The sequence below is a fragment of the Mesocricetus auratus genome, unplaced genomic scaffold (assembly GCF_017639785.1).
Source record: "Mesocricetus auratus isolate SY011 unplaced genomic scaffold, BCM_Maur_2.0 Super-Scaffold_4256, whole genome shotgun sequence".
NCBI lineage: Eukaryota > Metazoa > Chordata > Mammalia > Rodentia > Cricetidae > Mesocricetus > Mesocricetus auratus.
In genome coordinates, this window is record NW_024429182.1 from 60,510,538 (window position 1) to 60,536,374 (window position 25,837).

General features: G+C 47.6%; 1 protein-coding gene across 27 annotated transcripts in view; it reads right to left on the reverse strand.

The window, feature by feature from the left end:
* Positions 1-25,837, reverse strand: part of Jakmip3 (Janus kinase and microtubule interacting protein 3) — a 133,567-nt gene that overhangs the window by 60,866 nt on the left and 46,864 nt on the right. For 26 of the 27 annotated variants that reach the window (XM_040752226.1, XM_040752250.1, XM_040752264.1 and 23 more), the window contains exons 2-3: positions 16,954-17,197; positions 232-729 (exon numbers count right to left, since the gene is read on the reverse strand). In XM_040752226.1, coding sequence (XP_040608160.1) covers positions 232-729; positions 16,954-17,088 — 633 coding nt within the window. In that variant the 5' untranslated portion in view covers positions 17,089-17,197. Of the gene's footprint in view, positions 1-231; positions 730-2,998; positions 3,129-16,953; positions 17,198-25,837 lie in introns of those variants that run through there. The other variant, XM_040752313.1, reaches the window with a different exon arrangement.

Genomic DNA, 25,837 nt, shown 5'->3' on the forward strand with positions numbered 1-25,837 from the left:
AAGACAGGAATTATGACTTGAAAATTTGCTGCTCTAAGCGGGGATCAGGGAGCACTGCCACCCATGACAGAGGGGCAGATGGGGTCCTGCCTACCTGTGGGTACCCGTCTCTGCACTCCTGCACCTCTGGAGTCCTCAGAACTAGTGGGGGTGGGGGTGAGGAAAGTGAGTGGAGAGGGACCAGAGCTGTGCCCTGCTGCCCACCTCCCCACCTGCCCACCAGCCACGTACCAGCCTGCGGATCTCGCGCTCACACTCCTTCTTGATGCGGACAATTTCTTCTTGGTGCAGATGGTAGACACTCCTGATCTCGGCCGCCTTGATCTTATCGGCCTGGATGACCATCGTCAGTGCCTCCTCCACCTGCTTTTTGGCCCCCTTGAGCTCCGAGATCTCTTGCTGCATCTTGACCTTCTCCACCTCAAAGCCCTTCTTGGCCTCCTCCTTAGCCTCACACAGGAGCACCGTCTTCACCTTGTCTGGCGCGCCATCCCGTAGGGTGTTGAGCAGCGCCTGCAGCCTCTGGTTCTCATTGTCCTTGATCTTGATGACTCTCAGCAGCTCGGCCTCATGCTGCCGCAACAGCGCCTCCCGCACGGCCTGCAGCTCCTTCATCTTCTCCTCGTGCAGCTTGCTCTTGAGCTCGGTGACCAGGACGGCGTGCTTGCGCTGCTCGTGTTCACGGACCTGCTTCAGCTCCTGGCTCTTCTCCCGCTCCACTTTGCTGACCTGAAAGACAGGTGAGGCTAAGGTTCAGCAGTGGCTGAAACACGCCTGCACATTTAAAAAGGATTGCTGTCCTGCAAACTTAGGAGCTATCTGACTTCCTAATGTGTTTTTAACTGTCAATTAAAACCAAAGTCACCCTGCTTGGTGGAGGGCATGGAAGTGCATGGTGGTTCTGCAGCATGCATGGCCCACCACTGTAGCAGGAGAGTTGGCCATGGACACTCTCTGCCCATGGAAGTCTCTCCAGTGTCCAGGAGAACTTCTCGATGGACACTGCCCCCCAGGAGCATAGGAGGGGCACTGCAGGTCTGCGCCTGTGCAGAACCTTCAAGCCAGTTTCTGCTTCCTCCCTCCAGATCCTACTTCTTTACACAAACAATGAGCCTGCTGTTCTTACCTTCCATGGCAAAGGGCGAAGCCTGTTAGAAGCCAGGCTGTCTTTCTGGATGATGCCTCGAGTCTAGGTTTTGGAAACAATGTGACCACGTGCTTCATGTTCATCCAGATGTTTTTGGACCCTGGCTGAGTGGTCACTTCACTATAGGGAGTACTATATAATGGATCTATAATGGCTAAAATTCCCATGTGCCCTCTCTGTGCCATGGCTGGAGAACCCAAGAGCTCCCTTGTGGTTCATGGAGCTTACCTCCTGCCTCCACACGTGCAGGGCTTGGTTCTCCCTGATGAGAGAAAAGCTCCAGTGTGGAGTCCACAGTGATCTGCCCTCCAGGCAGCATCAACCTGTGCATCTCTCCTGAGACCCTCGGGGGCTCCCACATCAGGAACTGCCCCAGCTCTGTAGCCTACACCTCTCTGACCACAGCCCAACCAACCCCTTTCCTTTCCTGTTGGTTCCCAAGGCTCCAGGTACCCACAAACACTGGTCCCCAAACACTGTTTTCTCCCTGGTCCTAACTCTCAGGTCTCCAAGGGCCAGTTACTTGGTGACACTGAGAACTACACCCCATCACCTGCACCTGGAGGGACCTGCAGCCTGCTTTGTGCCTGAAAACTGTTCTGGCTTTCTAAGCCCCTCTAGGGGACCAGCCAACAGTGACCCAGCAGGATACGGGTATGGTTGCCACAGCCTCCTGCATCCCACTGCAGAGGAGGAGCAGCCTGCCTCTGTTGGAAAAACATCCCTCTCTTAGGCTGCTACTGTTCTGATCAACTTCCTGATCGCAATGGGTGTGCATAGTCCCCATACCCGCTTCTGGAAGGAAGTGCCTCTATGAATCTCAAAGATGCACTTGAGGAGCCACCTGCTTCCTGCTGGAACCCTGAAATAGTCACTCTATACTGAGTTTGTTCAAACAGGCCTCCCCAGGTCTTGACTGCCTTCCATTCTCTCAGTGCCATAGCAGGCACCATCAGTTCTGAAATGACTGGCATTTCCCACATACCACTTTTCCATAGCAGACAACCATGAGTCCATAGGGAGTGAGTTCTTCCTGTGCCGGGTGTCTATTTAATGTTTGCATGCTCTCTCATCTTCTATTTCTTCTCCTTATATTCTCTGGGGAGAATCTTGCTGGAGTCATCTTCTAGGCTCCCACTTTCCTTACCCACCACCACCAAACAGCAGCAAAACTGCCCACTCTACCTCCAAGTACACCTAAGGTCCATATGCTTGCACAGAGAGCATTTCCCTACTGAGCTGTGTCCCCAGCCCAAGCCTACTTAAAAGGCTCCTCTATGGGGAGGGAGAGGGAGCTGGCATTGATCTGAGAAACAAGATTGTTTCTAACCTAAATAAAAAATAATAAAATAATAATAAAAAAGGCTCCTCTAACTTATATCAGTGTCATGATCTCAGAACAAAACCTTTAACACAGGGGTCTTTGGGGACATTTAAGGTCCAAAGTGTTTCTGATTTATTTGCCTCTGTGGCTGGTCTTTCTCCCACCCCCCACCGGAAACAACTTTCAGGGCTCATTTGCTGCCATTTCCCCATAGGGCAGGCGTGTGACACTGACTCACACAGCTGGTCCCAGGGCTGGCAGCCCTATTGCTCTCTTAGAACCCAACAGGCCCCTGACCGCCCCTCCTGCACATCTAGCAGTATGGAATTCTGCTTTGCTGAACAGACCATTACTGGAAACTAGAGCAATGTGCATCTCCTCCTTTTCCAGTTTTAACTGGATCCCAGGTGAGAGAAAAGAAACAGCCAGAGTTTATTTGTTTTCAGTTTTTTGAGACAGGGTCTCACATTGTAGCTGAGATTGGCCCAGAGCTAACATTATGCCACCCAAGCTAGCCTTGAACTCACAGAAATCTTCCTGCTTCAGCCTCCCAAAAGTGGTGAGACTACAGGTGTGAGTCACCACACAGTGTTTCTGAATTATTTGAAGAAAGTCCTTCTCTTCCTCCATGGATCCTTTGGATGATTCCAGAACATTCTATGTGTTTAAAGGAAGGAAGGAAGAGTGGTCAGGTGGGGCAGGAATAGCTAGTTTCTCCTGAGGGTTAGGCCCTGAGGGTGCAAGAGTCCTGAATGGAACATGCCGTCAGAACCAACACCAGTGTCTATGGACCCGGAGCTCAACACAAAGGGTAGCAGACTCTCCTGGAATTCTGGGGAGCTAGCTAAAGACAGGCATGCTGGGGGAGAACAGATCACCCTGGCTCACAGTTTCGGGGGCTTCAGTCCATGGTCACTTGGTTCCACTGCTTCTAGGCCTGTGCGTGTGGAGGAAGAGCATCATAGTTGGGGAGAGATAGGTGAGGAAGCAGAGTGAACGACCTCATGGTGGGCAGAAGCAATGGTGGGCAGAAGACAATGCTGGCCTTCCTCTTTTGTTCCTCAGCCTGCCCCCAAGACTACTGGGAAATGTCATCCACATTTAGAGTGGTTCTTTTCTTCTTAGATGCTGTTGCTCATGCCACCTGGCTCTGGACATCCTCACAGACATGCCCAGAAGTGTGCCTTACTGATGCAGGTGTCTCTCCATCTAGGTTCATAATCAAGATTAATCCTCACAGGCACTTGACTCTCACAGAAGCCTGCAGCCAGCAGAGACTGGCATCAGGTGTGTTAGCCGCTGTGAAAAACACTACAGACTTCTCAGACGTAGGGCGGCCACTGATGCCTGCCAGGGCCTGCCTCGGATTCTCATAGCATGGCTTTACCTTTCCTGCTGGTTCTTCTGGTCTTTCAGCAAGATCTGAACCATGCAATGGGAGGGAGGTTGCTTTAATCAGGGTTGGAGGAGCAGGGAGTTCTTTCAGCTGCTGTTTGGTTGTGGTGGAAAAGCAAGGTAAATAATTGATTCTGTCCTCTAATTACTCTGTTGTGAGATAATAAACTGGCTCCCCGCCAACCATGGAGTACCAACTACCTGTTTCCTGAGGAGTACATGGATTCAAGCATATTGATGGTCCTCAGTTCTTTGCAAACCTCATCTTCAGCGAGCCTTGGAGTGTTGGTCCCATTTGTGGCCACGTGAGTGCCTCTTCAGAAGGCTCTTGAGTCCTCTTGTTGAGACCCTAGTAGTTTCCCAATCTGTGGGATATGGGATGTGGCACCATCCAGGGTTGTTTTGCTTATCTCTAATTGCTCTGACTGCTTTTCATTTTCATAGAAAGTGATATTTCAAGGTTGCAGTCATGGCCCTAGGATTGCTCATTCCTCTTGGAGAGAGAGAGTGTGTGTGTGTATGAGTGTGTGTGTGTGTGTGTGTGTTAATATCACATGCACAGACATCTTGTAAGTTTATGTCAACATTAAGTTCAAAGTCAGGACCACAGAGCTTCTGCCTAGTGCCCTGCCCACAGCTGAATCTGTTCTTTCACACTGGGCTCTTTTGTTCTTGAGGAATCAGGAGGTGATGTAATCCTCATTCCCCACACCCACATTATGTAGACAACCGTTTCAGGACTCGGTAGTTTTGATGCTGACCCCACTGGGTGTGATAACCATGGATGGCTGGCATTCTTGCACTTTCCATATGCCCCCACTGTGTGGTTGTACCGTCACCGCACAACCAGCTCCAAAGCCGTTCTAGCACTCTCCCATGATACCTTCATCCCCCACCCCGCCCCCGCCCCCGCCTGGAGGAATCTCAAAGCACTTCATAATCCCCAATGGATGCATACAGGCCATGCTTGGCAGGCTACCCTAAGCACAAGCCACAGGTGGCTTCTATGCCTTCACTGGGGTCTAACTCACAGAGGGGCTCTGAGTTCCACTCGCTTGGTGTCCCTGTCCACTCAGTGTCTGAAGAGCCCTTAGGAGCAGCCATAGAGTGATGCCATCTGAATTCTTGCATGATGCCCCCTCTGCGACTGGATGTAGGCTTTAGCAGACACAAGCCCTCAGTGTACGCTTGCTGCTCATTCTCCTCTCCATTCATAGTTGCCTTCTGCTGTCCCCAATCACCACGTAGTCTGCTTTGCTTCGTGTGCAGTGTGCACTGGCACCTGTGGTTTCTCTCATGCTACTAGAGTACTCTGGGGTTGCTGGTCTGGGTTTTGGTTTCAGCATGCTCTTTCAATAAGCAGTTTCCTTTGAAAAAATCTTTTTGTGTCTCAAAAGTTAAGAAAGCTCCCTGCCCTTTTAGACCCAGGCTGGAGTCTTAGCACCCACATTGAGGCTTACACCTGCCTGTAACTCCAGTTCCAGGAGAACCCAATAGCCTCTTGTGGTCTCCACTGGCTCTTGCACATATGTGGTGCATATAAACTCATACAAATTCATGCACATACAATAGTTAAATAAATAAAATTTAAAATTACATTTACTTACTTTTTTTTTTTTTGGTTTTACGAGACAGGGTCTCTCTGTATTGTTTTGGAGGCTGTCGGTCCAGCCTGGCCTCGAACTCACAGAGATCCACCTGCCTCTGCCTCCCGAGTGCTGGGATTAAAGGCGTGCACCACCACCGCCCGGCTGCTTACTTTTTTATTTGGGCAGGAAGCACACACTATGCTGTAAGTGTGAAATCAAATGACAATGTGTAGGAATTGGTTCTGTCTTTCCATTATGTGGGTTCTGGGTTCCAACTCAGGTTGTCAGTCTTGATGGCAAGTGTTATTACCCTCCGAGCCATCACAGCAGCCCCTAGCTTCCTTTTAAAACATAGCCACATTTTTCTCAAGTGCGTATTTTTGTATTGTTTTTATGTCTCCATCATCTTTAGGGATCCCTACTGTCCTTATGTTAGAATCTGCTCATCCTCAGTATTTACCTATTTTAAACTTTTCTCATTTTATTTATATTTTCTTTTAGATTCTCCTTAAATTCATCATAAGGTATTATTGGTTGGGCCCATATGCTCATGTTCCTTCTAGATCTATACTTCTGAAATTTCTAATTTGTGAGTCCTGACATACATATCAGTCACACGTTTTTCTGACTTGTTTTCATGTCCTGCCTTACCTTTTTTTTTTTTTTTTTTTTTTTTTTGGTGTCTCTCAGGTCCACTGTGCATAACCTTCATGACTTCCTCTGCATGAGTGTCTGTGATGTGCTTTCACCATTCTTAGGGGCATTTCTCTGTTCCTTGTTCATTCCCTCCCTACAGTAACTGGATGTGATCTGAGACTCTCCAATGGTCAGCTGACATTTGAACCTTCTCACCTGCCATTTCTGGGTCCTTTGTCCTCGTGGCTCTCTAGAGTAGGCTAGAAAACTGGAGGGGTATTCCCATTGCTCCACACAGCCCTTTTGCTTTCTATATTTTATGCGTGTGTATGGATGTATATGTATATATAATTTGGATTCATACATACATTATGTATACACACATATAATTTCAAGGCAGAGACTCAGCCAGATAGCCCAGGCTGGCCTTCTGCCTCAGTTTCCTGGGTATCAGTATTACCACCATATCTACTTTTTTAAAAGACCTTTTAAAAGATGCTTGGCTCCCACAGTAGAGCCCCTTTCCTGGTCGTGGGGCCCGGTAGGCTCCCTTGGTGCTTTACATGTGTGGCCACTTCCTCCGTGTGTCTGGTGCTTCTCATGTTCTCACCGCATCAGCACTGCATAGGCTGTAGGCCCCACCTCGGGTCGGCTCAGCATCCATCCCAGCATGACTGGCTAGGAAATCGGCTCATTTCCAGGTAGACAATCACTGTGTGCCTCACCCCTTCTCTCCTGGGGAGTCAACAGTAGAGGGAACAGAGGCTCAAAGTCTGCAAGGCCCCAGTGGCTGGGTGGCAGCTGAGGGGGTGGTAGGAAGGCTAGGAACCACTGTTTTGTCTTGAAGGTCACAGCTGCACCCCATCTGATATTAGATGCTACTAAAGTACACTTCTCAGAGATAAGCACCAGGGATGTTTCATTGTGTACTTTCCTTTCCCTCTTCCCCAGTCAAGGCGCTCAGTGTAGCCAGCTATAGAAAAAAATCACACTTTTGTGTTGTGTGACATTTTGTTTGGCTTCTGACAAATAAAGCTTGCCTGGAGATCAGAGGGTGGAGCTGGCCGCTAGTTAACCATAGAAATCTGGAGGTCTGTACAGACAGGAGACAGGAAGTCATAATGTGGGGTGTAGAAAGGATCTCGGCTTTTCAGTCTGAGATTTCATAGAGAACTCTAGTGGCTGGCTGCTCTGCTTCTTTGATCTCTCAGCTTTTGCCCCCTAATATCTGGCTCTCGGTTTTTATTGATAATACCAATTAGGATCATGCTTCACTTTCATTTTGGAAACTAAAACTACTTCTTCTTCTTCTTCTTCTTCTTCTTCTTCTTCTTCTTCTTCTTCTTCTTCTTCTTCTTTTCCTCCTCCTTTCCCTCCTCCTCCTTCTTCTTCTGTTTTGGTTTTCAAGACAGGGTTTCTTTGTGTAACAGCCCTGGTTGTCCTGGAACTAGCTCTGTAGATCAGGCTGGCCTCAAAACTCACAGAGATCCACCTGCCCCTGCCTCCCAAGGGCTGGGATTAAAGGTGTGCGCCACCACTGCCTGGCTGAAACTACTTCTTAACATTCCATCACATATTTACAATCCTGTTGTCTTACGTTGAACTTCTAGACTACCTTTCATGTTTCCATGTTTTTTAAAATATTTTTATTTATGTATGTGTGCATGCACATATGTGCCTGTGTGTGAGTACTTTCAGATGCCACACGAGGGCACTAGATTCCTGGAGCTAGAGCTATAGGCAGTTGTGAACCACCTGACATCGGTTCTGGAAACCAAACTCTGGTCCTCTGCAAGAGCAGCTAAGTGCTCTTACCCACTGAGCTTATCTTCCTCCTCATCTGTAGGGTTTTCTTCTTACAGATACTGAAGGCTGTGACACTACAAACAACTGTTAACACAATCACCACAGAATCCTTAAACAGAGAATTTCAATCCAAAGGGACCTCGGAATATAGTAAACTTTGGCCTGGCTGGATGTTCCAGCAGACTGCAACGTGACGTAAGTTGTCTCTTGTAGTCAAGTGGTTGAGCCTCAGCCAATTACAGAAGCCAAACCCTCTCTGAGACTGTAAAATCGTGCACCAAACATGACTACACTGCACCTCTCCTGACATCTCCTGTCTCTGTGTTTACAGAAGCATCTACTATGTGCAACTCAGGTCAGTTTCTGGACTTTCTAATCCAGTTATCTATCTTGTATGGAAAAAAAAACTACATGATAACTTCAAGGTGAGTATCTGCTTAGAATAATTCTCCCTGTCTCCTACTGTCCGGTTTAGCCATTTCCTACCAATTCTTGCCCATTGGTCCTCTCTGGTTAGAATCCAGGCCAGTGGTTCAGTCTGACTACCTGAGACTTACAGTCTTGGGAGAAATCCCCCTCCCTACATACACACACACACACACACACACACACACACACACACACACACACACACTTTCACAGTGCGCACAAAGGCGAGGAAATAGCCCCGCACTCCTCAGAACACAAGCACTGGCCTTACCTTAGCCTTTGCCGATGTCGGCACTGCCTCTGCCTCACAATGTGGACTGACACCTTAGGCTCCCTTTAGATGGAAGGGGAGACTGAAGCTCAATCACCTTAGAAAGGTCTCCTTAAGGGGCCAGAGAGAATGGTTTGGTGGTTAAGAGCACTAGCTGTTCTTCCAGAGGATCCAGGTTCAAGTCCCAGAACCCACGTGGTAGCTCACAACCATCTATAACTTTAGTTCCAGGGTACCTGACACCCCATTTTGACCTCTGTGGGCACTACATACACATACATATATGCAGCAGGCAAAACACTCATACACAGAAAATACATATAAAATAAGTGGTTCCCAAGCAGTATCTAGTTCTAGCAACAAACTGCTGCATGGACTTGAGGGGAGCATACTGGAAGGCGTGCCACGTTGCTATTCAGAACAGTAGCTATCTGAACCAAGAATGCAGTGCAGGCTGGAGGGGTCCTGTGTCAGACATGGTGCGGGGGCTCGCTCGGGATGACCACAGCCCCCCTGAGGGAGGGTGCCATACCTCCAGGAATCCCACATCTCATCCTGCAGGGGCTCCTAGCACAGTTGTTTATAGATGCAGCACCCATCTGGATTCATGTTGCAAAAGTATTTATGGCTCTCAAATAATAGTAACAATGCTGCCAAGCCCTGCAGACAGCTTGAAGGTTTTGAGGTTTTAAATTAGACAAATGACAGGGTGAGATCCTACCCCTTAGCTCAAAAGTGATGCTTAATTAGCTACTTTTTTGCTGGAAAGGACATGTTCTGCAAGCCTTCAACTATGAGTGCTCTAGAGTCCAAGGTCATCTCTACTGATCATCTCTCTGAGAATTGATTCCTTTATAAGAACAGACACCAAACAGAACACACACACCTGAACCCATCTGCCATGTCTGGACCCATGGTCTGTCTGTTTTAATCTCACCAGAGTGGTTGGGAGATGATGATGATGATGATGATGATGATGATGATGATGATGATGATGATGATGATAAAAACTGCCATGCAAAGCATGCAAAGGTTTGCCCTGAAAAGGCACAAATGAGCAACAGGGATGATAGGTGGCTTCTGCTGAGGCTTTCATCTGCCATCAGTCGGGGAGGAGTTCAGCTGTCTCTGGCCACCCATGGTGTGTGTGTGTGTGTGTGTGTGTGTGTGTGTGTGTGTGTGTGTGTGTATCCTTAGGCACTTCTCTTGAGAATGGTAGCTGATCTAGATACATCTTCCTTGCAGTAATGTCAGAGGCAAGAGGATAAACAGAAAAAAAGCAAAAACAAAAACAAAAAGAGAAGGCCAGACTCAAGCCTAGGTCACCACTGTGCTGTCAAAGCAAGGCAGGACTGCAGAGTCACATGACCTGGGGATGCAACCCACAGTGCTGCCCCTGCATGGACTCACACACAAGTGTCTTCTGCTGGTTGTAAACATGTGCTGTAGTGCAGGCTGCAAGGTCACTCCTGTCTTTATCAGCAGGGTCTTGCTAGGTGTTGTAGGCTGGCCTGGAATTTGTCATCTTCCTGCCTCCCCATCCCAAGTGCTGACATCATATATGGGTGGCCTCCATGCTCTGTGTTTAAAAAACAAATACGTGGATGGAAGAAAAGGAAGGAAAATTATATAATTGTATCATAACCCCCTAAGAAAACAAATGATTAACAAATAAGTAAATATGTGGTTCCAGGGCTATTCCACATTCATGTGGAAAACTCAGTCACTATTTGCATGAGGCACAAAAGCCAACTAAGAGAGTATTGGATATGTGGAAAGCAAAATATAGGATTTCTAGGAGACAGGCTAGGGATATGTCTCAATAAGTTCAGCACTGCTACAAAAGCCAGAAGACCAGAGGTTGCATGACCAGCACCCACAATCCTATGGCTTGGAATTACAGAGGATCCTAGGGGGCAAGGAACAAGCAGAATAGCTAGATTAACCTCATCAGAGAACTCTGGGCTTAAGTGAGAGATCTCAGTATCTAAGATAGAAAGCAACTGAGAAAGATACTTGTGTCAACCTTGGTCCTACATACACAGGTGAACACACATGCATGCATACCCATACCCACATATGTGTCCCATACATGCATATATACTCAAAAGAGAGAGAACTTCTAGGAAAGCATAGGAAAATGTCTCTATGACTTTGGCACAGGGAAAGGTTCTTCTGAACAAACAAGTTCAAGAGAAATCTGCACAGACATCTTGCCTGTGCTTTCTAAACCTCCTTAACCATACAACAACTATTTGCCCATCAGCAAACACTCATTCCCAGTGAGGTCTCGGAGACCCAAAGTGGCACACTATGTGCTATGCATACCTGATCTCCTTAGCCATTTCCCAAGCCTGGATAATGAGGTGGTTGTGTATTGTTTCACTGTTATTAGCAGAACTGAGATTCGTACCTGACACATTTGAGCACATCTCTGAATATTCTCCTATAGACATTCTCAGGAAACCCAGCAGCATCCTCCATGTCCTGATACCTGCTGTGGAGTCACCGGCAAAGCAGGGTGCCTGCTCCACTGTCTTTAGAAGCTTCTAAGGGCATTAGCCCAGCCAGTCGCCCGGGAACTTGAGAAGTAGAGACATGCAAAAACATTGTGGCATACAGACACTTGCTTTCTATTTGTGTTTCTTGGTGGGGGGGGGACCTCCTTGGAGCTTCTGGTCACTGTCTACAGTCCCCTGAGCTGGATTAGTGATTCTGGAAGGGAGAGAAGCTTGATTTGCTAAAATCGGGTCAAGATCATTAGTAGGCCATGAATTTAGGTGACAAATGCTTTGAGACTAGGTGTGCACAGTGTTGCAATCACGAGGCAGGCACATTTCTTACTGTAGGCCATGCTAACATCAACAAAAAGGCATGAAGGTCACAACCTCAGAACCTAGTCATGGGGCTGGAGACACGGCTCAGCAGTTAAGATCAGTGGCTGCTGGATTCCTAGCATCCATATGGTGGCTCACAATCATCTTTAACTCTAGCTCCTTGACTTCCAAGGGTACCAGTCATGCATGTGATGCACAGACAAAACACACATACACTTAAGATATTTAATTAAAAAAACATAGCCACATTGTAGTAACAGACCTACAGACCCAAAGGCTTTTTTTCTGTTTCATTATGAGGACTAAGGAAAATGAGACAGAGTTGCAGGAGACGTGGGATGAGGAATAGAGGAGATTACACCCAGATATCTGAGGGTGTGGGTTTGTCTGATATATGTACAGAACAAAGCTGGCCTCTTGCAGGGTCAGGGAAACGAGGCTGCCTGCTCCATTCAAAAGGAACCATGGCTCTAGGCAATAAGGAGAATCCTATTTGAGCCCTGGCTATCTCCAAAGCTCCTTGTGGGAATATTTTTCCCACTCCATGAACACAGAAGCATTAATGCCCAGAATAGTATGCACACGTTTCTCCAGGGAAACATTTGCAAGTTCCCTCTTTCTACATTCAAAACTTTGGCATCAAATGCTGTGAAAATACAGTCACCTGGGACTGTGCTGACACAAACACAAGATCAGCCATGACTGACCACTATAATCAGTAGAAAAGCTCAGGTTATGTGCTCATCGGGTATGTAGCTTAAAAAACGAAGATGCAAAGAAAGTTCCAACAGTGGCTAGCACCACGTGGCTCCCTCGGTGCTTGTCTTCTCCACTGCCACCCACCTGGAGGCGCCACACTTGGCACTGGGGCTCCTTCTTCCTGTATACTTGACATCTCCCAACACCTGGTAACTCCCACACCCACCCAGATCCAGTGCTACCCGAGGAATGGCAGACAGACATTCAGCTGTCCAGCTGATGGTTTCCACTTGGCTGTTTTGGTCCCCAAAGGCACCTGCCAAACCACAGCTCTGGATCCTCCTACAAATTCCTCATCCAGACGTCTCTCTAGACCAAAACCTGGGGACTATCCTGCATGCATGCTCACCCTCATAGTCACACCTCTGCCTAGGTCCGTCCAGGGCACAGGGTACTAGCTGCTGTCCTCTCCACCCTCCCAACTCCTCATGCTGCCTGCCCCGCCCCTCCCACAGTAGCCTGCTGGTGTTCTGAACTATCTGTCAATGTGCTTCAGCCCCCTGGATCTGAGGTTATAGGAAATATTCAAAACTGAAAATTGTATCTGTCCTGAACAGAAGTAGATGTTTCCTAAGCTGCGCAATGAGTGCATCAGCCATTCTCAGAACCTGACAATGCTGCCTAAAACATGGGGGCTTAGATGCAAGGCATGCATATTGTGAGTTGCAGAGCTTTGTTTGTTGTGGGGCTGTTTTTTCAACACAGAGTTTCTCTCTGGGTTTGGTGGCTATCTTGGAACTTGCTCTGTAGACCAAGCTGGCCTCAAACTCACACAGACCTGCTTGCCTCTGGCTCCTGAGTGCTGTGATTAAAGGCATGCACCCCATACCCAGTCAGAGTTTTGCTCATATAGACACATAATGACTTAATTATGGGGAAAAAAGACTTTGGATATGTCCCTACCATCATCTCTCAGCATGTAAGTATAAAATTAGTATAACTTTGAAAGTAACGTGCTAGAATGTTCATTTTTAAGCTACTATTTTTGAGGCAGGTGGTGGTGGTATACACCTTTAATCCCAGCCCTTGGGAAGCGGAGGCAGGTAGACATCTCTGTGAGTTTGAGGCCAGTCTGGTCTACAGAGCGAGTTCCGGGACAGTCAAGACTGTTACACAGAGAAATTCTGTTTCAAAAAACCATAAATGAGTGGTGGCCTGGTATGGTGGCTCACCCCTTTAATCCCAGAATTTGAGAAGCAGAGGCAGGTGAATCATTGTGAAGTCCAAGCTACCAGCCAGGTCCACATAGTGACTTCCAGACAAGCCAGAACTACATAGTGAGACATGTCTTTAAAAAATAAAAGTGGCATCCCACTAGTTTTTTTAATTTTGTTTCTCTGTGTAGCCTTGGCTGTCCTGGAACTTGCTCTGTAAATCAAAGATCTGCCTGCCTCTGTCTGCCAAGTTCTGGATTAAAGGCGTGCGCCACCACTGCCCAGCTGACCACAGCAACTCTTATAAAAGAAAAGCATTTGATTGGGGCTTGATTACAGTTTCAGAGGTTTAGTTCGTTGTCAGTCATGACAGGAAGCATGATGACACACAGGCAGACATGATGCTGGAGAAGGAGCTGAGTGTTCTACATCCATATCCCAGGTAGCAGGAAGATCAGAGCCACTGAGCCTGGCTTGGGCTCTTGAAACCTCAGAACCCACCCCCAGTGACACACTTCCTCCAACAAGGCCACACCTCCTAATCCTTTCAAATAGTGCCACTCCCTGGTGACCAAGCATTCAAATCTATGAGCCTATTGTGGGGTGGGGTGGTGGTGGTGGTGGTGGTGGAGACATTCTTATTCAAGTCCACACAGTCTAAATATAAAGAGGTCTGAGGCAAAACAGCGTTGCCTGCCTGCTGCCCTCACTTCTGAGTGAGCATGCCTATCCTCTCTGGTGCCATTCTCTCCTGGCCTCAGCGTCCAGCTTCTTCAACCTTCCTACACAGACCGGGTGCCAGTGACACCCAGGGATGCCCAGGCCTTCAGTGCAGCACTAATCAGGGCTGCCGAGAGGCACCTGGCTTTATAGCCCTTACAGGTTCTCAGCCTCTCCAGCGTGCAGACAGCAGACAGCCATTATTGGCCTGCCCAGCCCCCACTGTGTCCTGTTCTTCACTCACAAGCCTTAATACACTCACTGCTCCCCAAGAAGGCAGCTGTTGGTGGGGTCTGAGGCGCTTAGCTTTTGGCTGTTGCCGTTGCTGGCTTCCACGCTTCACCCTGGACACTGCAGAGGAAGAAATTGTTGTTGCGGAGCACCAGTACACCAAGAATTCCCAGACAGAGAAAGGAGCCTGCACTGGGCATTAGGAAAGGAGCCTGCACTGTGCATTAGGCCAGGATCACAACTGAGACATCTGGGTTGCTAGGTTCAAACCAAGAGCACATTACCCAGTGGAAGTGATTTTATATAACCTGAGTCTGTGCCCTTTGTCAGTGGACCTTGATAGGGGTCTTTCCTTGGGGTTGTGAAGGCGCAGACTCTGCCAGGACAGTAGTACTCCTTGGAGTGCCATGCCTGAGTCCCACCCCATAGCACAGGCCTACCGGTGAAGCATGGGGTCTACCAGGTGAAGCATGGGGTCTACCAAGCCCGGTGGCATTCCAGGTGACTCAAGGAGCTATATGTGTCTTCCAGACATGCTTGGAAGTCTATGGAGAGTTTACCTACCTAGGAAGGGTCTCCCTGGCTATCCCGTGGTGTTCTTTATCCACAAGAAGCTTCAAAAGAATCTAGAATCTTTTGAAAACTAGACAGAGATACAGTTCTATAGTTAGTTCTATCTTGCAGTGAGATTAAAATCTTAGTTTAGACACCTATGGTGGACAAACTCCAGAAAGACTAAGAACTAACACCGCTAGTGACTGCAATGTTCAACTTCATACTTTACTTCCTAGTTGGCCATGACTGTGATATTAATATTGTCAACTTCAAAGAATCTAGATTCACCTAAGAGACAAACCTTCATGCATGCCTGGGAAAGAGTTTCTAGATTGAGTTAGTGAGGGTCAGAAGATCCTCTGGGTGGCACCCTTCTGTGTGCTGGGGTCCTGGCCTGAATAAAAGGGAAAGCAAGTTGTGACCCAGCACTCATCTCTGCTTCCTGACTGTGGCTGCAGAGGGGACAGCTGTCTCAAGCCCCTGCCACCCCGCTTCCCCACCATGATGGGCTGCACCTTCAAACTGTGAGCCAAAATAAGCCTGTCCTTCCTCAAGCTGTTTTTGTCAGGTGTCTTGTGACAGCAATAAGGAAAATAACTAACACAATGACTTGAGCAAATATTTCTTGGGCGGGTGGGTGGGGCCGTGAGAGCCACGTGCATTCCTGACAGCTTCCTGCCGTCTTGTTTCTAGTTGCTGAGAGAAGCTACGGTTCATGGGAGACTTGAAAGCTACTTCTGATGTGTGTCTTCACTTACTGAAGTGAAGGGAAGTGGCAAAGTGCAGGTGACACCTGCAGAAGAAGGTCTCAGGCGAGATGCCAGGGATGCATGCCCTGTGGTGTGCTGTGCTGTCTTCCCACTGATCGGCACATCTGGCTTCTGGGATGTCTTCCTGCGGCCACCTGTCCTTGCGGTGGGCTCTGTGTCCACACAGGCCCAGGGGTACCTTGTTACTGCTGTCAATCTTGCGAGTACTTGTTCTGCTGGATGCCGTATGCATGGGGCTCTAGATGAGTGACAGGGACGCTGGAACTTGGAAGCAGCTGACACGCTACAAGCAGGTGAAGGTATCCTCAGGATGTCATGAGATGGATGTGTTTTGGCAAACGGCACATAAAACACATGTGATGCTGCTGCACGGGGTTGGTGACAGAGTATCTGAGGATGTGACAGAAAGGCTCTGCTTGGTGACCCCCATGGCCCAAATTTCTTTATATGAGAAGATCCTTGTTGTCACAGATGAACAGAAGATACTGATACTGCTGGGTCCCTAACAAGTCATTTCACCTATCTGCAAAATGCTTTGGAGGAGGGCAATGGAAACATCTGGGGTTACAAGTGTGGTCACGAGTGTGGCTCAGCCACAGTAAGAGGCTCTCAGCTTCTGGGCCATCTTTTCCTGTATGCACACCGAGGGTAGCTTATTTTTCAACGCACAGCCCCTTTCGGTACATGGCCAGCTTCACAAACCAGTTGTGGAATCCTGAGTTTATGTAAGTTTAGTTTAGTTCAAGTCCACTACGAATACTTCAGGGGAAACTCAGTGTTGGCCCCAGGACTATGCCATTTGGCAAGGCCATGGAGGACCCATGACATACAGCCTCTGTGGGAAGGGTGTCCTTTAGGGGTAAGCCCACAATATTGTCCACGCCCAAAAGGGCGTGGACAGTGGATGGGCCCAGGTGAGGATAAAAGAAAAGCAAAAGTAAAAGCACTTTCTCTTAGAAGCTAGCCACGTTCCCAGAGCTTCTATCCCTGTTTATCCTGTAAGTATATTTAATAAATATATTAGACCTCCTTGTCAGATAGCATTATTAACATCTTTATCTGGTGTCAGAAGTGGGATTTGGGCATGGACAATATTGTGGGCTCACCCCTACAATGTTCCATTGGTTAGGGGGTCTCTACGTGTACTCCCGCTGGATTCTGGACTTCCAAATCTCTCCACCTGCCAAGATGAAGAGTCAGATAACTCTGCAGAGACCTGGCCACATCGTCCTTTATACAAGAGCATTTGGCTCCAGGGGCAGCTTAGGGCAGATGACCTGGGGCAGAGGACCTGGGGCAGGGAACCTGGGGCAGAGACTTAAGGGCCCACCTTGCTTTTCTCCTGCTGTAGCTCAATCTGGATATCCGTGAGCTTGGCTCGCAGCTCCTCGTTGGCAGCCTGCAATGCGGCGAGTGCCTCCGCTTTGTCCCCCTTGGCCCGGCTGCCCGCGCCCTTCTTTGACATGGTGAGGCTGGATGGCCAGAAAGACGCCCAGGGGCAGCTGCTCCGTCTGGGCCAGGGTATCCACGCCAAGCTCGTGGCAGGTGTTACTCCGCTACATTTTCTCACTCACCTAGAGGAAAAGCACACCCTCAGTGAGCAGATTGTATATGGCTGGCTAGTTGCTATAGTAGCCCCTGAGCCATGGACCTTCAGCCTAGAGCTCACGGCCTTGGTGTTGGGGCAGGGGCATGGTAGATGCCTTATCCACTCTCATCGCAGAGCTGAGGACGCTGTCTTTACTGTGCCTGCTGAGAACCAGCATTGGCCACAGAGGCATCTGCCTTGTGCAGTGCCCTCAGACAGGGACTCCATGCATTGGCCATGCAAATCCTTCGCTCCTTTAGGAAGAGACTGGTTCGTAACTCTAGAGTTTCTTATGTGAGTGTGAAACCCATGATGGCAACAGTAAGTGTAAACCATGCATTAAGAATGGATAGTAGAGGGAGCTGGAGAGATGGCACAGCGGTTAAGAGCACTAGCTGTTCTTCCAGAGGACCCAGGTTCAATTCCCAGCACCCACATGGCAGCTCACAGCTGTTTGTAACTCCAGTTCCAGGGGACCTGATATGCTCATGCAGGCCAAATACCAATGCACATAAGACAAAAGCAAAACAAGAATAGATGGTAGAGCAGAGGCCACAACCCAGGATCACCCCAGGGATCCACAAAGTTCACTCAGGAAACACAGGGGACTGGGCAGGAGTGAAGAGAAGGGGAGAGGGAGGGAGGGAAAGGAACACACAGGTCTCAATGTGGTACTTGTACTTCCATGCAGATGTAGGGTACCACCTCACCAAGGAGGACCCCATAACCCTCCTGGTTGGGCTCCCTGGAGCACTAGATCCCAACTTAGCTCTGGACAGCTACCTGCTGCCCTTCCCTCCTGGGAATGGAAGCCTTGGTTGTGAACTCTCTGTTGCTATGCAACCAGCTGTGACTCCTCCCAGTTGTCTGTCCATCATCCATGTCTAGAGCCTGGGAGCCAACTAGGCTGGTCTCTTAAATGGATTCAAGTTTACTCTGTACCATTGGCTAGAAATACCAGCATTTTACAAAAGTGACTAAGCAAAATGGCTGATTGCATTCAAGTACCCAGATGGTCTTAGGTTAGGGAGCTATTGTGGATGTTGGACTCAACACATGGCAAGGACTCCTCAGGCCTTGGTCTAAATCAGTGGTTCTCAACCTTTCTAATGCAGCGACCCTTTAATACAGTTACTCATGTTGTGGTGGCCCCCAACCATTAAATTATTTCCTTGCTATTGCATAACTGATATGTGTCCCCTGTGAAAGGGCTGTTCCACCCTCAAAGGGATTGTGACCCACAGGTTGAGAACTGTTGGTCTAGATGGAAGGAGCCATGGGCCCTAATGTTGCTTCACTAACCTCTGTGAGCAAGATATAGTCTTTGCGTCGGGCGGTGGTGGCGCACACCTTTAATCCCAGCACTCGGGAGGCAGAGGCAGGCGGATCTCTGTGAGTTCGAGGCTGGGCTGACCGATAGCCTCCAAAACAATACAGAGAAACCCTGTCTCAAAAAAACAAACAAACAAAAAAAAAGATATAGTCTTTTCTCCATCTTCCAGGTCTCCATACCCTGCAAAGTCTGCTGCCCATCCTGCCCACATCCCATCGGGGCAACTCTGTACCAGCTTCCAGTCAAGAGTATCAGATACAGCCCAGAACCACCTACATAAGATTCCTGCTTTAATTTACTCCCCTGACTCTTCCCATTGTCTCAGCAGCTGCCAGCAAGGTTCAGGGACCCTGCAGGACCACAATGACCATACCAAGGCACCAACATTTACCCAGTGTCTTCAGTAGCTTTTTTTTAAAACTCATTTTAAGATAAAACTCCTTGCCAGGCAGCGGTGGTACAATCCTTTAATTCCAGAACTCAGGAGGCAAAGGCAAGCAGAGTCATGTGAGTTCAAGGCCAGTCTGGCCTACAAAGTGAGTTTCAGGACAGCCAGAGCTGTCCTGTCTTCAAATCCTGTCTTCAAAAACCAAAACAAACAAAAAATCCAAGTGAACAAACAAACAAACAAAAAAAAAACAAAATGAAACAAACTCCTGTTGGTGCGGTATTGCACACCTTTAATCCCAGCACTCAGGAGGCAGGTCTCTGTAGGTGTAAGACCAGCTTGGTTCTCAAATGAACCCCTAGGACAGCCAAGACTACACAGTAAGGTCCTATCTCAAGCAAAAACAAAAACAGAAAAAGAAAAATAATCTATAGGCCTTGCTTCAATAAATCCACGTTACCAGCTGCACACAGAGGTAGGCAACTTCAGGAGGGAGCAACAAAGACACACAGGGTGTTTGCTGGGGTCATTTCCAGAAGCCTGGCCAGTGCTCACAGCCTAACTTGCTATGCTGATGAGACAGTGCAGGCCCGTGTAGTCTGAGAAGGGCCACCTTGAGCTAACACTGGACAGAACTCTGCCAAACTCTGCCTGCCTGAAATAGCACTAGGGGCAGAATTCAGCAGCAGCCTGCAATGGAGCAGGGGCTCCCAAATGACAGAACCCAGAGATGCAGAGACCTGGAGACTTAGGGTGTCCTTGACTTCATGTCAGCTCAGCCCCAGACACAAATGCAAAGAGGTTGGGGAGGGGGGGTCACAGGAAGGGGCCAGGCAGTCCTGAATATGCATTCAATGCAGAAGGGCACAGGGCAGGGACAGTCGCTTTGAGTGGCTCTGGTTAAACATCTGTAGCTTGCTCTGTTTGTATCGAAAATAGCACAAAAACATTGACTATGGAGCTTGAGAGGTGACTGGGGGTTAAGAGCACTGGCAGCTTTTCAAAAGGGACCAGGTTCAAGCCCCAGCTCTGTTGTGGCAGCTCACAATCATCTGTAGCTCCAGTTTCAGGAAATCTGATGTCCTCATCTGGCTTCTGCAGGTACCATACACAAATGCGGTACAGACATATGTACAGACAAAATACCCACACACATACAATAAAAGCATCTTTAAAAGGATATGCTGAGTATTTTAAATGTTTGCTAAATTGTGTTTGACCACTAGTGAAATAAATAGCCTGGACATTCTCCTCTGAGTCTACGGGAACCCTGGGCTCTATCCCAGGACTTCCCAGCTCCCAGGCAAGTACTGCTTTGCTGTCAGTACTGTGCAGAACTGAATTTTTCATGCTTTCTTTGGTGAAGTCATTAAATTAATAGCTCCATCTACCATCTTTCATTTTGGGGTCTCCAAGGAAGTAATAAATTTTCTTCCCAAGACCACAGTAGAGGGGTGGACTGGCCTCTGCCAGTCTCTCTGTGATGAGAGATACAGCGGGCAGAGAGCTTTACGGTTGATGATTGCACCCTGGTGTAAGTTAATCACCATTATAAACCTCAGGGTACTCACTGGAGGCCTATCTGGGGGAGATTCCCCTCCCTCTCTGTCCTTGCTTGCCCACAGGTTTATTTAATGTTTAGCTCTGATATGTGTTTTGATGTCACCGTGTGACCTGAAGGACACAGAGAGGTCAGAGTAAGCCCTCAACATGCAGCACTCTTTGGAGCACTGTCCCCTTCCTGGTCTGCCCCGTAATTCATGTTCAGTCTGGACTGTGACACATAGCCTTGCAGTCTTTAAAGCAGGCTTGGCCAGAGGCCATGAGCCAGACCAATGGCAATGACTCAATGGCAACAAACACTTGTAAGTAAAGATGAACGGACCAAAGGGTAAACTGACTCAACCGGGCACACTACAGCTTCCATGACAAGATCTCTCTCTCTCTCTCTCTCTCTCTCTCTCTCTCTCTCTCTCTCTCTCTCTCTCTCTCTCTCCCTCCCTCCCTCCCTCCCCTCTCTCTGTCTCTCTGTTGTTTTGTTTCTTTGGTTTTTCTTTTGGATTTTGTTTTGTTTGTGGGGGACTGCAAGGGCAGAGGGTGGGTGTGAGGGGATGGGGAGATGAGTGAGATCGGAATGCATGATGTGAAGTCCACAAAGAATCAACAGAAGTTAAAGTAATTTTTTTAAAAGCAGGCTCAGGTTCTTTCTGGTTAATTTGTTTATGGGGAAGAAATTATGACTCTGACAATTTATTTCCATGGAAACATAAAGTGACGTTGAGGAAGGCAGCTGACACTGGTCCATCAAATTTGGAATCTGAAAGAGCAGAAAAGAGCCACAGGAGAGAGAAAAGAGCCACAGGCCATGGGGCCAGCACTTCGTTGTTAAGCAGGACCCACACAGGGATCCAGCAGCCCAGCCCATGCTGTCCATAGAGGGCCAGGGGGAGGGCAGCAGAGTCCACACCTGAGTTTCTTCCAGGGATGCCACCAGGTGAGGCCCACGGTAGTCGAATAGATACACCTCCACGGCAGTTAAATTCCTGTAAACAGAACTGCCACTCAGAGGGCAAATCAATTGGCCACTGGTGTCTAGCTGCAAATGCTGGTGACCAGAGATCAGGGTCCAAGCTGGAAGCCAGAGGAAGAAGAACCTTCCTCAGGCGGAACAGGGGGTTTCCAGAGTGGAGGTCAGCGGGGTGGACTGTTGGAGGAGGTGGGTCTCTGGGACACTGACTGGCACTGAGTGCTGATGGGAAGCTGGAAGCTGTTGGGGGGGGGTGGAATCTGGTAGAAGGCACAGGAGGGTAAATAGCAACTTAGAGCAAAGCTGAGGTCTGACTAGATGTGCTGAATCTCAGGATCCACTTTCCCCCAACTCTGCCAGCTGCAGCCACTGCCAACCCTAGAGAGAGCCTTTGACCAAAAGTTTGGTGCCCAGGGTCCTACGTGGGGTACACTATCACATGAGGAGCAGGTAGTACACAAAAGTACATCCAGGCAAGTCTGACTGCATATGTGTTTCCTAGAAACTAGAAGCAGAGACCCCAAGAGGAAACAGAGCCATGTGGCCACTCTGTGGCAGGCCCCTAGGCTGGCCAGGCACAGAAGTGACTGCAGGCCAACATGTCAGCCAGGGCCAGACCTAGCACCAGGATCTGGCTCAAGCCTCTAAATATTCATACCTTTCCTTTGTCCTATGCTTGAAATAAGAATGGTCCATAGCGCTGAGTAACTGGGAAGGCCTCTCCTTCTCTTAGTAATTCAGCATTGGCTTCTGGCACTGAGGGAAGCCCAGCTGGGTAGTCTAACCTCTGTGGGTATGGCTGCTCAGCAGATGGCTCTTGTGGGCATCCAGAGGCCCAGGAAATGGCAATATATAAGACAGATCCCAAAGTGAGGCTTTTATCCAAAACTATCAGCTCAAAGCAGTGCGGCTTTAACTTCCTCAGCCTCCTAGAACAGAGAGAACATAGCTAGGCATCTGCTGAGGCTGCCACCAGGCAGGCCAGCCTACAGGTGATTGAAGAACCTTCTTCTGTGGTATTTAAGACTGGACACCAAAGTCAGGTGGTGGTGGTGCACACCTTTAGTTCCAGCACTCAGGAGGCAAAGGCAGGCAAATCTCTGTGAGTTTGAGGCCAGCCTGGTCTTGAGAGCAGGCTCCAAAGCTACACAGCGACTGGACACCAAGTCACTCTTTTTCTAAGGAACATTCTTCAGTGGCATCTTGCCTTGTCAGTGAACTTATGGCAAGATAAGATGCCACTACAACATTCCTTGTCCCTTGTGTTCTGCATTCAACTTCATGAACATCTATTATGCTATGTTGTCATTCCACAAAGTTACAGGAAGGAGCATATTACCAACCTGACAAGAAAAACAAAGTATTCTGTTTGAGTGCTGACAAAGTCATCAGGAGGTGGGTGGACTTCTTTGGCATGTTGACAATCAATGAGACAGCTTGCTGCAGGTGTGATGGAACATGTGGAAAAGTGCTTATTGTGACGAGTTGACAGCAGCCCTTGCAAACAGGCATAGCTGCTGTCAGTGTATTGGCTGAAAGATAGAATTATCCAAGATTTGCGTTGTGGCCTCCTTTCCAACCCTATTTCAAAGAAATCACTTATATTGATCATTTATAGACCTTTGGGAGAAATGAAGTTTACAAAAAACAAGGTGGTGGAATTTGGTAAGGATGAGGTGAGAGAGGAAAAAGAATCCTTCTAATTAGGAAAAGCTTTAGCTTCTGTCTAAGGTCTCTGTGAGGCTTTCACAACCCAGCCAGATAAGCCACACCCATTATGAGGTCTGATTAACAGGAGTTGGGTAAAGGTTTTAGTTTGGATCAGTTTTATGCTGGTCAGTTTTTGTCAACTTGTCACAAAGTAGATCATTCTGAGAAGAACCCTCAGTTGACGAATTGATAGTGTCATTTTCTTTCTTTTCTTTTCTTTTCTTTTTTTAGCCATTTCAGCAGGTAATACTGCAGCACTACAGTTGTAATAGGAATTTCTCTAACAACTCGGGTATGTTTGCACAGCTCACTTGCTACTAGCATACTAAATGAGGCGTCTGCTATAGGCTGCCATTCCCCGGTCCCTTGGTAGAGAGAGAGCTCTGGTTGTTTCCTTGGATGTACTATTTATCCATTCATTGATGGCTTCTTCCACTACCCTTCTGGGATATGTGAGGCAAAAGGAAAATAAGGAGTTCCCTGCTATGAGTTCTTAGGGTCACCAGGCCCTAGTCAGCTGCCTCTGGCCCTCTCAGGGTTTTCTTGTATTGATTTTACAGTTCAAAGACTGTACTAAGAGAAGAAAGCAAATACATGTGTTGGCCACATCTTCCCAAATACACAGTCTTGCTGTAACTTTTTAATCAGAGAAAGAAATCTTGGGCTTGCACTTACCATTATTTCATTTACACAGTAGTTGTTATTTAAAATTCTCTAGTGGTCTTCCCAAGGTGGAAGGCAGGCATTGTATTAATGGTCACAGAGCCCACCACCCTGTTGGGCTCCAGGGAATGGCTGTCTTCAGGATATTCTGCAAAGCCTCAGAGCTGTGCAGTCTAATTGGCCTGGTTAGTTTATTTGAGACATAGGAATGAGCAGCAACTGAGCTGGCACAAAAAAATTGCTAGCTGCCAAGCCTAAAAAAGCTGAGGTCCATTCTTAGAACTCACCTGGCAGAAGAAAAATCCCAACTCTGCAAGCTGTCCTCTGACCTTCACATGCACACAAAGAAATTAAATGTAAGACAAATTTGTTAACCACTATGCCATAGAAACCAGCAGAATTAATGTTTTAAAACAAACAACAGACACTTGTTGCTGAGCCTGACAACTTGAACTTAATCCCCTGGACCTACAATGTAGGAGGAGAGAGCTGACTCCTACAAGTTGTGCTCCGACTGACACATGCACACCATGACATGTGTGGACCTACATGTGTACATGCATGCACATGTGTGCATGTGCATGTGCCCAAACACATACACACACTACACAATAAATAAATAAGTGTAAAACATTTTTCAGCAAATAAAGATTATTATCACCAAGCCTGATGACTCAAGTTTGATCCTGGAGACCCTGTTGGCAGAAGGAGAGAACTGACTCTCACAAGTAAATAAATAAATGTAAAACATTTTTCAGCAGATAAAGATTATTACCACCAAGTCTGATGACTCGTTTGATCCTGGACACCCTGTTGGCAGAAGGAGAGAACTGACTCTCACAAATTGTCCTGTGACATCCATATATGCACATAGATGCACACATATGAACAAAATAAATGAAGGGGAAAATGGGCAGCTATAATTATTTAATGAAATGAACACATGTTGTAGAATACTACTTTATGTAAAGGTCTGTTACATTTGTTTATGCTTCATTTGTTTAACTATGTAAAGACGTGTTACATTTGTTTAATTATGTAAAGATATGATGCTGTTTTACCTTGCCTGCCTAAGGCACCTAATTGGTCCAATCAAAAGATGAATAGCCAATAGCTAGGCAGTAGAGGGATAGGTGGGGATGGCAGGCAGAGAGACTAGGAGAAGGAATCTAGGCCAAACCAAACTGGGGTCCTCTTAACCACTGAATCATCTCTCTAACCCCTGAATCTCAAACTTTTATCCTTGAAATTCCTCTCTAGCACATCTGGGTGTGGTGGCATACATCTTTAATTCCAGTCACTCAGGAGACAGAGGCAAGTGATCTCTGTGATTTTGAGGCCAGCCTGGTCTACAGAGAGAGTTCCAGAACAACCAGGGCTGTTACACAGAGAAACCCTGTCTTGAAAACCAAATAAATGAATGAATGAATGAAAGGAAGGAAGGAAGGAAGGAAGGTAGAAAGAAAGAAAGAAAGAAAGAAAGAAAGAAAGAAAGAAAGAAAGAAAGAAAAAAAGAAAGAAACTGCTCTCTAGAACAAGAGTGCCTTGCTTAGTATGCCTCCAAACACCCAGCTGAGAGTACTTCTTCCCACACAGGAGTCTTAGAACTGGTACAGTGGTGTATCTGTTTGTTTGAAGAAGTAAGGGTGTGGACACCATTCAGGTTGCCACTGATTCTGACAACCCCCTAATAACTAGTATCCCACATCAGAGACTAATTCCTCAATGCACAGTACAAAGGGACTGGCTGATGCAGAGATCAGTCCATTGGCCCAGAATCACTGCTGCCATTGACCTCTGGCAGGAATAAAATGTCCTGTGACTCCCTTGAAACCCCTGTGTTTCCTTCATCAGTGTGGGCTTGTGCTAGCAAACCCTACTGCACATCACTCAAGTTTGATTTTGCTTATTTTTATTAACCAGTACAAGTCATGTAGTCATCAATAAAAATAGTTATAAAATGCCTTTACCAGTGAGTTTTTTATACAAAATTATCTTTATTATC